Source organism: Lissotriton vulgaris, chromosome 6, assembly GCF_964263255.1.
Source record: "Lissotriton vulgaris chromosome 6, aLisVul1.2, whole genome shotgun sequence".
NCBI classification, from domain to species: domain Eukaryota; kingdom Metazoa; phylum Chordata; class Amphibia; order Caudata; family Salamandridae; genus Lissotriton; species Lissotriton vulgaris.
In genome coordinates, this window is record NC_141694.1 from 77,990,638 (window position 1) to 78,003,884 (window position 13,247).

The 13,247-nt window shown below is 46.2% G+C and overlaps 1 protein-coding gene across 2 annotated transcripts in view; it reads right to left on the bottom strand.

Moving 5' to 3' along the window:
* Positions 1-13,247, bottom strand: part of LOC147706822 (ATP-binding cassette sub-family C member 10-like) — a 389,662-nt gene that overhangs the window by 155,526 nt on the left and 220,889 nt on the right. For both annotated transcript variants that reach the window (XM_086925955.1, XM_086925954.1), the window contains exon 15: positions 11,634-11,977. In XM_086925955.1, the coding sequence (XP_086782081.1) occupies positions 11,634-11,977 (344 nt within the window). The remainder of the gene's footprint in view (positions 1-11,633; positions 11,978-13,247) is intronic.

The following is a 13,247-nucleotide window of genomic DNA, read 5'->3' on the forward strand; positions in this document are numbered from 1 at the left end:
ACGCGGCTTGCAACAGTATCGCCAGAAGGTATGTCGCCCAAGCACCCTCCGCGCACAACGCGGAACACCAAAACCTCCGCAACAGCAGCAGCGGCGGCAGCGGCCGCTTTGCCTACGCTCACACCGACAGCTGCAGCCCCAGCCCCTGCTCTACCGACTAACACGGTCGTAGAGACTTCAGAAGATATGACGACGGGGGGGGCTGAGAAAACGGTAGTGAATGCAGAAGCAGTAACGCTGGCAGCACCGGTCCAAGGAGGGACGGATATTCTTAATAAGGCTGCTACTTTGAAGGGGAGCGACAGGAAGGCGACAGGTAAGACGATTCTGCGCCCTCCTCTGTTGAATTGCGGGACAATTCCAAAAAAAACGACACAAAAAGGTGCAGACATCAATGAAAGTGCGAAAGCCGGGGCGGCTTCAGGGGAAGATGGAGCATTAGTACGTTTTCAAAATACTATGACAATGGCTAATATAAACCATGATGATGACTCTGCTCTATCTGCTCAATCAGCTATATCTCCTACCCTTACTGAAGACAGCGAGACCCGGGAGATACTAGAAAGCCCTGAGACAACAGTAGGGATAAAGGTGGCAAATGGGATGGCAAATGGGAGGCCCCAATCATTAAACATCGCTAAGTCACTATCAGATGCTACCTCAGACTATATTCCTAAGACTGCAGCTATATTTTCGAGGATGGAGGACCCAACAGACAAAGGCAAAGGCACATTAGAAGAAAGTAACAGTCTTGCTATGTGCCCAGTGGGTAATTTTGGTTCGGAACAAACTTTGGAATTGACTGAGGAACACCTCTCCTCTGAGGACTGTGATTATGATACAGAGGAGGAATTGGATAAGTCTACGGATAAGACCCTGAGCAAGCTACCTCCACAGAGACGCAGAGGTAAAGCCAAGACAACTCACAAGAAGAGAGGGAGAGCTTTGTCTAGCTTGGCTACAGGAGCAGCCCCCTTGATCACAAAAAAATGGTTATCGATAAAAGTCCGCTAAGAAAGTGGATTGAGGCTAAGGGGTTAGTCAAGAGTATGACTTTAAGGCTCTCTGGGGGCAGCCCTACAGATTATGAGATACTGCATGACGCAAACTCCCAGCCATGTCCCTAATGAGCAGACCACAGGAGAAAAAGATCTCCTATCAATTGCTTCCTCGTCTGATCTACCGATATCTGTGGATATTGATACTGACCTAAACAAATCTTCTGCTGAAAATATGAATACAAATTCAACGGAAGAGATCAGGCTGGGAAACACTGGTCACCCCCAACTAGACACTATACTAAAACTTTTGATAAATCAGAGGGTAGAATCGGAGGCACACTATCAGCAACTGAAAAGTGACAATGTAAGACTGCAAACCTCCATAACTGATATAGCCTCCATACTAAAGGGCGTTACACAGGAGATAATAGAGCTCCAACAACGCACAGTCTTGGTGGAAGAAAGAACACAACGGTTAGATGCCACTGTCGGGCGCCATGATACAGAACTAATCCAACTCCAGGGGAAAGTCGAGGACCTGGAAAATCGTCAAAGAAGATCCAACCTCAAACTCTATGGAATCCCGGAAGGGCTAGAGGGCTAGAGGGGTCCGACCCGAGGGCCTTTCTGGTGAGACTGTTGCCTCGCGCCTTCCCGGATCTCTCAGATTGGTACTGGGACTCCCAAGTGCAAAGAGAACATCGACTTCCACTTGGCCAAAAACGCCAGAATAGTAAATTCCCACGTCCACTCTTGATGCATTTTGGTAACTTTCTGCTCCGACAAGCTGTGTGGCAAGAAGCTAAACCTAATACTCCAATAACTATTGACAATCTTACCATCTTCGCTCGGTCAGATCTTAGCAAAGCCACGATGGATAAGAGATGGGATATGCGTAAATTAATCGATCCAATCAATAAATTGGGAGGCTTAGCATATCTGCAAGAACCCGCCCGACTTAAAGTGATCATGAAAGGGCGCACAAACTTCTTTAGCGAAGTACGGGAAGCACAGGCATTTTTAGCCAGTGTCAACAAGAGTAAAGATTGAAAAGAAAGAGAGGGGGTTTATATTTTTCTCTGTATGATTGTAGTAAGGGAGGTACAGTCATATCCAGCATGTGGCAACAGGAGTAAAGACTAAAAGAAATAGAGGAGATCTTTAACCCTCTCTGCACAAGAGATATAGAAACTTTAGATAAATATAACATTTACATTTTTTTTGTTTTTTTCTTCTATTTCACAATATTTAGTCATCAGTGTTGATGAAGCAATATTATTAGCTGACACCGCGGGGGGGGGGCCTTGGCTCACTGCCGCAGGTGCTGCCTCATCAACGGCAGCAGTAGGTAAGGGGGGGAGGGGGGTAGGCCTTCGCAGTTTGGGGTGGGTGTGGGAGATGTGGGAAGGTGGAGGGAGGGCTGGGGAAAAAAGGAAAAAAAATATTTTCAACCTGGTAGAAAGACTCGATGAGAGATTTATGTTTGTAAAATGTATTCTTTACTCAGAACTACACAAAATATTGCTGATTATAGACATCACTTTTTACATTAGAGATGCATAATATTAGATGCTTGGCATGGAATGTCTCAGGGTTAAACAACAAACGTAAGAGGCACTTAGTTGCTGAAGAACTAAGTTTATACAATCCCCACTTAGTATTTTTGTCAGAAACCCATATTATAGACAAAGATAAGAAGTTGCTAAGCCAACTGGGTTTTGAGATGATAATCAACTCAGCAGTTGCTTCCCCTACAAGAGGGGTCGCTATACTAAGAGACAAAAGGTTTAAGGCAGAAATAACTAAAACACAAGCTGATAAATGGGGCAGGTGGGCAATTACCCAACTTTGTTTTAACAATGTGAAGCTTGTAGCATGTGTTGTGTATGGGCCTAACAAAGAAGATCCTAGAGTATTCGAACAGCTAAATATAGCCTTACTAGACTGGGATGGAGAAGTAATAATTATGGGAGATTTTAATTGCATTTTGAACTGCCAGACGGATACAACACGCCCGGGTAATTACAAACGAATGCCCAAAACTAGAACATCTATCTTAGATCTATGTAAACAACATAATGTTAGAGATGTATGGAGCTCCCTATACCCAAACTCTCCAGGCTATACATACTACTTAGCTCCCCACAGGTTATGTTCACGTCTAGACATGGCTTTTATATCAGACTCACTGATGAGATCCACAACAATGGTAATATATCCACGTATAACATCTGATCACAATCCCATTATGATTGAATTTACTACCTCTTTGAATCGTAAACCTCCAAGAGCTTTCACATTTCCCAGGAATCTAATATCGAATATGACTTTCATTTCGCAACTAAAACAACATATTACAGAATTTTTGACTTTTAATAGAAACACTGCTTCATGCTTAACAGTATGGGATACATGTAAAGCCAGTATCCGAGGGTTTACACAAACCTTTGCCTTGAAACAGAATCATGAAAGATACAAATATAATTTAACCCTGACCTCTGATATCGCTGCTGAGGAGACAAAACTTGTAGAAGCTCTAAGAGATAACCTATCCACTCTGGGTATCAGTGCAAACCTTAGTCAGCTAAAATGTAAGACCAAAGAAACTCTTCTAAAGAAAAGGAGTGCACAGATCCATAAATATAAATTTTCACAATACGAGGGCGGTGACAAAATTGGAAAAAGTTTAGCATTTAAAGTAGCAGAGGATAGAGCGGAGTCTATGATTTCTCAAATTCTGGGGGTCGATAATAAGAGATACAATCAGCCAGATTATATAATTCAACAATTTGCTAAATATTATGAAATTTTGTATACACCGGAGAATATGCCTAGCGACCATACAAATGAGAATTATTTAAAAGAAAATTCAACGAATAAGATAACAATAAACGAAGCAGAGGAACTGGCTTTAGAAATAACTAGTGAAGAAATAAAGGAGGCTATAAAATCACTGCCATTAGGAAAAGCCGCTGGTGAGGATACCATCCCTCTGGAAATTTATAAATCATGCTTGGACGAGCTAACACCCTTCCTTCTAGAAGTAATCATCTATATTGGCAGAACAGGGTCAGCCCCCCGTTCTTGGAACAAAGCAAAAATCATTTTTTTCATAAAAAGGGTAAACCTAAAGAGGAGATGGGCTCATATAGACCGATCTCCTTGATTAACGTTGACGCAAAGATCTTTGCAAAATGTTTGGCTAGAAGACTTGCACCACTAATGCTTAAAATTGTAAACACGCAGCAACACGGGTTTATAACAGGGAGGGATACATCAGCCCATGTTAACACGGCAATAACAGCGTTTGACATAGCAGAGGTAGAGACTACTCCCCTTGCTATGATAATGCTTGACGCCAAAAAGGCATTTGATCGGGTGGGGTGGGACTATTTATGGCATATAATGGGATTAATGGGGTTCGGTGGAAAATTCTTAAATGGGATTCGGGCACTCTATGACAATCCAATAGCATATACTAGTTATGGTGGTCTCACGTCACATTGTTTTTCAATCAGGAGGGGCACACGTCAAGGGTGTCCCCTATCACCTTTATTATTTGCCCTCTCACTGGAACCGTTTTTATAAGCTCTGGATACTCAGTCAGGAATAACACCCTTTTAGACTAGTAGGCAAAGTTTAAAAATCACTGCGTATGCGGATGACATCGCGATCTACTCGACCGAAGCAACTGACTCTCTAAGAGCTATCAATTTTGAAGCATCCAAATTCGGCAATGTATCAGGCTACAAATTAAATGCTCATAAAACCCAAATAATAGCTAATTTCGTCCCCCCTCAACCAGTGCCTGAAATATGTAAGATCGCGACATATCTCGGAGTTAAAATCACCTCAAACATTAAAGAACTTAATACCATCAACTATAATAATTTAATGAAAACTACCATTACAAACTTAAAAAAATGGCACCGACTTCCACTAAATCTAATCGGTAGAATAAATCTGATAAAAATGAAAATTATACCTAAATACTTATATTTATTTAGATCAATCCCTTTGGCACAGAATAGGCTTTTTTTTAAACAATTAGATAGGATCTTCTGTAACTTTATCTGGGGATACAAGAAGGCTAGGAGATCGCTAAAGATGTTGAAAAACCAAATCGGATCTGGCGGTCTTAACTTTCCCGACATGAAATTATACTTTTGGGCCTCTTTTGTAAGACGTATGCGATCATTACTGAATGCAGAGGACTTGCAAAAAAAAAAAAAAAATGAAAAAAAAAAAAAATAAAAGAAGAGAGTAGAAGGACCAAAAACCCAATCTTGTGAGGCCAAAATAGGGAAATACATTTAATCTCTGAGCTATTGGACCTTACTCTTGAGACATCCCATTAACTGGGGCAATGTGAGGGAGGCATACAGGAACATCTCTGGCCAGTGTAACGAGAAAGCTTCCTCTAGAGACTCTTTCCCTAATTCTAAATGGAAAAGAACCCTATGACATGCTCTCTGTGCTGGAAATATGTATTCTAGGAAAACACACAGGTCTGATTTGGCAGTTATATATTTTGTGGTATATCCACTGTTCTTGAAAGGCTGAAAGGTATTCTTAAATTATGTTCTGTCATACCCTTCTTTGCGTCCAGATGGGATACAACAGGAGATATGTTATGAACCTAGCCCCAAAGCTGAACAGCAAAATGACAAATGAAATGTGTCTGCACGCCTCCTTGTTTGTTTAAAGAAAAAAGAGGACTGCTGTTGTATTGTCCATGCAGACCTGAGCAAACTTCCCTTATAGAAGAGGAATGGCAAAATTGAGCCTCCAGTAGGCTGAGACTTCAGTGTGTAGATGCGGCATATCTTGCTACAGGAGGTCCAGAGCCTGTGTATCTGGTGCTGTAGCCAGCTGGAAGTTACAATTACTCTATCATGATTAATATTTGCAACACATACCTATAAAGAACATCCATTTCAAACAATAGGTCAATACATGTTTTAGGCTATGCTGCTAATCACCTTGTTCATAAATAGGAGTAGCATGCCACTTGAATAAGTGTAGCAGACTACTACTACCATTATAGTGTCCAGATAAGTATATATAGGTAAGTACAGATTTACTTATCTTAACTCCCCACCTATGTACCTTGGAACCAATTAAATTGTTGAAAGTAAATATATCTTCCAGTGAATATATCCAGTGTCACAACTGCGAACCTTCCAAAATATTTCAGTTTTTCCTTGTTTAAGAATTGCACTCAGAGCAAATATTTTAACCTGCAGAGGATCATGACTAGCCTGATGCCACCAGGAGTCTAGGAAACTCTGAGTGGTCAGAAATCAAAAGAACACTTCGGCCTCCGAAGAAAAAGCATTATGGCAGTATCTTTATTAGTGGCAAACCAGTCCAGGAGACCTGTTTGAGGGAGAAGTCCACGTGCCTCCAAAGAGGGCTGGGTAAGGACAAATACCCTGGAACACTATGTCCAAATCTCCATCTGACAGGGAATGTACAGACTACAGCACTCTCAGTTAATAAACCATTTAGAGTCTGCATACCACTAGTGTTCATGGCTGATAACATCAATCAGGGCGATTAGATCTGTTGTCAATCAATCAATCAATCAATCATCGCATTTATATAGCGCACTACTCACCCGGAGAGTCTCAAGGCGCTTTGGGAGGGGGGGGTCCGCTACTGCTCGAACAGCCAGGTCTTGAGCTGCTTCCTGAAGGCGAAGTGGTCTTGGGTCAGGCGGAGGTGGGTCGGGAGGGAGTTCCAGGTCTTGGCGGCCAGGTAGGAGAAGGACCTTCCTCCTGTTGTGGCTCTTCGGATGCGGGGGACGGCGGCGAGGGCGTGGCTGGTCGATCGGAGCTGGCATGTGGGAGCGTAGAGGTTGAGGCGGCTGTTGAGGTAACTCGGGCCTTGGTTGTGTAGGGCTTTGTGTGCATGGGTGAGGAGCCAGAAGGTGATTCTCTTGTTGACCGGGAGCCAGTGCAGGGCTCTCAGGTGTCCGGAGATGTGGCTGTGTCGGGGGATGCCGAGGATGAGTCTGGCTGAGGCGTTCTGGATTCGCTGGAGTCTCTTCCGGAGCTTGGCGGGTGTTTCGGCGTAGAGGGCGTTGCCGTAGTCCAGACGGCTGGTGACGAGGGCCTGGGTGACCGTCTTCCTGGTCTCTGTGGGGATCCACCGGAAGATCTTGCGTAGCATGTGCAGGATGTTGAAACAGGACGAGGAGACGGCGTTGACTTGTCTGGTCATGGAGAGGGAGAAATCCAGGATGAAGCCCAGGTTGCGTGCGTGGTCTGTCGGTTTGGGTGCGGTCCCCCTTGGACGACCAGGAGTCGTCCCAGGCGGAGGGCGAGGAGCCCAGGATGAGGACTTCCGTCTTGTCTGAGTTCAGCTTCAGGCGGCTGGTCATCATCCACTCGGCTACGTCTTTCATCCCTTCGTGTAGGTTGGCTCTGGCGGTGGCGGGGTCGTTGGTAAGGGAGAGGATCAGCTGGGTATCGTCGGCGTAGGAGATGATGTTGAGGTTGTGTTGGCATGCGATGGCTGCGAGCGGGCTCATGTAGACATTGAAGAGGGTGGGGCTGAGCGAGGAGCCTTGAGGGACGCCGCAGATGACTTCGGGGGCTTCTGATCTGAACGGGGGTAGGCGGACTCTCTGTGTCCTTCCAGCGAGGAAGGAGATGATCCACTCCAGTGCCTTCTCCTGAATCCCGACGTTGCTGAGGCGCTGCACTAGGGTGCGGTGGCAGACAGTGTCGAATGCCGCGGAGAGGTCTAGGAGGATGAGGGCCGCTGTTTCTCTGTTGTCGAGCAGGGCTCGGATGTCGTCGGTGGCTGCGATGAGGGCGGTCTCGGTGCTGTGGTTGGCCCGGAAGCCAGACTGTGAGGGGTCGAGGGATCCATTCATCTCGAGGACGGCGGCCAGTTGCTTGTTGACGGTCTTCTCGATGACTTTGGCTGGAAACGGGAGGAGCGAGATTGGGCGGTAGTTTTTGAGTTCGGTGGGGTCCGATGTTGGTTTCTTCAATAGAGCGCTGAGTTTGGCGTGCTTCCAGCTCTCCGGGAAGGTGGCGTGTCGGAGGAGGTGTTAATGATGTCCCGCAGGTGGGGTGCGATGATAGCGTCGGCCTTGTTGAAGACGTGGTGAGGGCAGGGGTCGGTTGGAGATCCGGAGTGGATGGAGTTCATCGTGCGGATGGTGTCTTCGGTGCTGATCGGGGTCCAGGCGCTGAGGGTGGTGGTGGGGGGCGTTGATGCGGACATGGGGAGCGTTGGTTGTGTGCTGAAGCTGTTGTGTATGTCAGCGATCTTGTTGTGGAAGTAAGAGGCGAGGGAGTTGCAGAGGTCTTGCGATGGGGTGATGTCGTTGTTTCCGGCGTTGGGGTTGGAGAGCTCTTTGACGATGGTGAAGAGTTCCTTGCTGTTGTGTGCGTTTTTGTTCAGCCGTTCCTTGAATGCCTTTTTTCTTGGTGGCGTGGATCAGTTGATGGTGCTTTCGGGTGGCGAGCTTGAGGGTGGTCTTGTTGTCTGGTGTTGGCTCTCTTCGCCAGGCTCTCTCGAGGGCTCGGCAGTTCTTTTGGAGCTCTTGAGTTCGTCGGTGAACCATGGGGCCTTCTTGCTGCCGGCTCTGCTGGGCGGGGTCCTCAGTGGAGCGAGGTCGTCTGCGCAGTTGCTGATCCACTTCGTGAGGTTGTCGGCGGCCTGGTTGGGGTTCGCTGAGCTGGCGGGAGGGTGCTGGCTCAGGGAAACGGCGAGTTGGTCGGCTGTGATCTTGTTCCAGCTTCTTCGTGCAACCTGTTGCTGGTGGTGGTGGATCTTGGTTCTTCTGAAGCTGAAGTGGACACAGCTGTGGTCCGTCCAGTGGAGTCCGGTGGCGTGGCTGAAGACGATGTCCTTGCTGGATGAGAAGACGGGGTCGAGTGTGTGTCCGGCGTAGTGGGTGGGGGTGGTCACCAGCTGCTTGAGACCGAGGTTGGCGAGGTTGTCCAGCAGGGTGGTAGTGTTGCGGTCGTTGTTGTTTTCAAGGTGGAAGTTGAAGTCCCCGAGGAGGATGTAGTCAGCGGAGGGTAGTGCATGCGGGCTGATGAAGTCGGCGATGTCTTCGCTGAATTGTGTGCGTGGTCCCGGGGGTCTGTAGATGAGGGTGCCTCTGAGGGTGGTCTTGGGGTCGGTGTGGATCTGGAAGTGTAGGTGTTTGGTGGTTGACAGGGTGTCGTCGGTGTTGGTCGTGATGCGGATGGTGTTCCTGTGGATGATGGCGAGGCCTCCTCCCGTCTGGTTGGTGCGGTCTCTCCGGGTGATCTTGTATCCGTCCGGGATGGCGATGGCGATGTCGGGCGCTGATGAGGCGTTCATCCATGTTTCCGTGAGGAAGGCAACGTCTGGAGATGTGGTGTCTAGGAGGTTCCAGAGTTCGACGGCGTGTCTGTGGACGGAGCGGGTGTTGAGCAGGATGCACTTGAGGTGGTTGCTGCTGATGTTCGGCTTGGTGAGTGCGGGTGCAGTGCAGGTCTGGATGCAGGTGAACTTGCAGGAGTGGCAGCTGAAGGGTCCGTGGGTGCGTCTCGGGGTGGCGCGGTAGCATCCCGGGATTCGGCTGGTGTTGAGTGCGCTGAGGGTGGCGGCGTCGTAAGTCCAACGTTAATGGAGCATATCGGATATGTCCATGGCCTTCAACAATATTGACCATGGGGGCTGCTCTGCCATTTACAGATTTTATGGTACGACCGGAGGCTAACATTATTGTGAGTTTTTATTTGAATAGAAGGACAAATTAGGAAACAATCTTCTTGCCGTATTTTGATGAGCATGAGATCTTTTGTGTGGTTAATTGCGGGAGAGAACATAACAGTTATGTTTATTATCGGAACATCAGTTTCTAATATCGTTTAGACATCTGCATAAGCCTGTGTCAGCACCTACTGTTGCTCGTTGGGTAGAGAAGGTGATGAAAAATGCAGGTGTGGATGTAAGCTTGTTTGGTGCACATTCTGTGAGGGGTGCTTCTACTTCAACAGCATTTATGCTGGGGGTGCATTGCACGACATTTTGACGTTGTGCGGATTAGTCAAATTATGTAATTTACAGGAGGTTTTATTTTAAACCTGTTGTGAATGTGGCTTCTTGTTTATCAGGGAAGCTTTAAACTTGCAATAATGTTAGCTTTCGGTATGCCATTAAATGTAGATTTTCCCCAGCTTTAATGGTCAGAAAATCTGAATTTTATTAAAGGCATGGGGGCTGATATTAACCCTCCCTTTTACCCAAGCCTGCATTTATGCCTGTTGTTTTTTTCTTATAGCTCATGCGAAACAATAAAAGGAAGATGGAAGAAGTATGGATGTACTGGAAAAAAAGTTGTCTCAGATTTCAGGAGAACATTGTTTGGACTTCAGTCTTATTCTTAAAGTGATTTGAAAAAGTTTCACTGAGTGTTATGTTTGGCAGAACACTAAAAAAGAAAGCATTTGGCTGGGGGTTCTGCTTTTTGTTGAGATTGGAAGTGTGTTAAAGCTCTGTATGTTAAGGGAGCTGCTGTGAGTAGTGGCAATAAAGGAGATTGCAATACGATTAGCCTCCATGTCCAGTTTGTCTGACGATCACATATGGGGAAAATATACATTAGATCTCATACTTTACAACAGGTTCTACCTAGATAGTAAATATAGGTTCTAGTGCGTTACCGAAGGTTCATCCAAGGTGTCACCCTGACAGTGGTTTTTGCGTTCCTGCTGTCAGTTGTTCTGTTTCTTTCTTGGGCATGTTTTCCCTCCTGAACATTTTGTTGCTTTCTTCAGAAGGATTTTTTCCTGAGAGCGATTGTTTTTTCAATGATTGATTTGTTTTTTCTCTCGAATTATGCTTTTTATTATTCCTAGCTGTGAATTATTTTGTTTTTATTGTAGAGTGGTATCAACCCTAACTGTAATTTCTTTTCTCTCATGACAATTTAAAGTTCTTTCCTGACACTGGTCTGGAATCTGACCTTACCATAGAGACATTTTGCTCCCCCATGAAAGTTTTACAGTGCTTTTTCTTGCCTGCTAGTGGTTTGATTGCACATCTAGTGATTTTGAAAGTAGCTTTGTTCCTTCCTGCCAATGCTCAAGTTCCTTCACAACAACACTGCCTTTGCTTTTGACAGCTGTTTATTTCCTTTCCAGGCTTTTTTCTCCTGGCAGTTAATCTGTGTCTTGCTCAACTTTGGCGGAACCTGTTCAATTCCAGTGGGTTGATGGGTCTCCTTGTGGTTTTCAGGTGGATTCATAGGCACTATCAGAGCAATGCCTACTGGAAACTTGTTTTTTTCTCAAGATGCAGCACGTATTATTATGAATCCTGTAGCATCTTACATGTCCCAGGTATTTAGTGGAACCCTGAGAACAATGCTTCCAAACCATTTTGTCCATTTCAACTCTTCCGCAGGGATAAACTCAGACATTACTCTTTATTAGGAGCAGCTCTTTTAAAAACACCATGATTAACCAAAATCTATATTTCCAAGAATCAGCATAGCGAAATCACTCAAAAAAGTTATCTGGAATGTTACAGAGCAAGTATCAATCAATCACCTTTAGTTGACATCAATGAGCTTTTCAGTATTTCATCATGTGCCAACAGGAAACATGCAAGAAATTAATTGTCGGAGTCGCTTACCTGCTTGTGGCCCGGGTGGCACGAATGGTGGTCAGCCCGGTCAGGGTCTCGGAGAAGTGGGTGTAGATGGGGGACAAGGTGATGCTGCAAAGCCGTTTCAGTTCCCTTGAGGTGTGGCGGTAGTACTGCTGGATATAGAAGTAGAGGACCCCCAGCGGCACCAGGACTAGTATGATCCATGGTAGCCCATAGCTTATCATAACTACCATACCCATCAGGCTAAATAAAAAAGCCAGGAAAACGTTGAGGTATAAGGGGAGTTCGTCATCGGCGCAGTATAAGTCGGATGAGAAACGGTTAATAATTCGGCCCATCGGAGTAGTGTTAAAGAAGGTCACAGTAGCCTGGCAACAAGAAAGAGAAACATTACAGTAAAAAGCTTGTCTTTGCACTATACTTATAGAACAAACTATTCATACAATCCATCCTCTACAAGAAGAGGCCATTTTGATGGCCCAAAACTAATCATTTTGGTCAGCATACACCATATATTCCTAAAAAACTGTTTACTGTGTTCTGAAAATGCTTTTCTTAAGTTTTGTGAAGATATTGGGGATGAGGAACCAAGTTAGGTGTGATGTCTCAAAAACCTGCATTATGATGGAGCTTAGTGACCAATCTATGATATGTTTTCTCAAATTTTCTAGACAACAGGAGTCAATACTCTGGCCCCATGGTACTAAGGACTCAATGCGGCAACCAGAATATCAGCTGGGCTGCAGTCAATTCACAACCCATTGAGCAATAGTTGTCGTCAAATGTGCTTCTGGCAATGATCTGTACCAAGAAATGAGACCGGGAAACTAAGAGCCTGATTACGACCTTACAGCAGAGCTGTGGCACGGCAGTGCAAACCGCAGCGCCACGAAAGGTCGCCGCCGCCTGCCCACCAGATTACAAATTTTCAGTGATCTGGTGGGGGGCGGGGGGTGCGTGGCGGTTCCTCCTGCATTGCCCTTTAAAAGGCAGAGGTGCCTTTTAACCCGTTTACCGCGGCGAATGTTTCGCCGCAGTGCGGGCGTTCCACGGAGTGGGCGGGGCTGCGCCGGCCGTTCGCAGCACCAGGGAGGTAGTGCTCGCGACGGCCAACGGCAGCACGGAAGGGATTAAAAAGACACCGCAATGGGAATGCCTCACAGAGTTCCTGCACTGCATGGACTCGTAAGTCCATGCCATTTAAGGAACTTATGTGCATGCCCTGAGGCACAGGGGGGCCCTCAATTTCCTCTCTGCCCAGCTTTTCATGGCAGTGGAACTGCCATGAGGATCCTGGCTGAGGGGAAAATCGTAATATACTTGACGGGACAATGGTGGTCCCGCCAAACATATTGCGGCCTTTGACCGCTGCTCCAATGCCAGGGAACGGCGGTTCCCTGGCAGAGCCAATGGTCCCAGTGTGGTTCGACTGCCCTAGTCGTAATCACCAGTGCAGGGGTAGCTGGATACGCCACCACGAGTCTGGCGGCCCAAGGACCACCAAACTCATAATCTGGCCCTAAGTGGAAACCCAAAACCTCTTTCATAAATGAATCACACACCCGAGGAGCATCAGGGAACAGCATATTATGCATTTTAAAATGTTTATTTTTAAAAGCCCAAACTAGTGCCTATTAC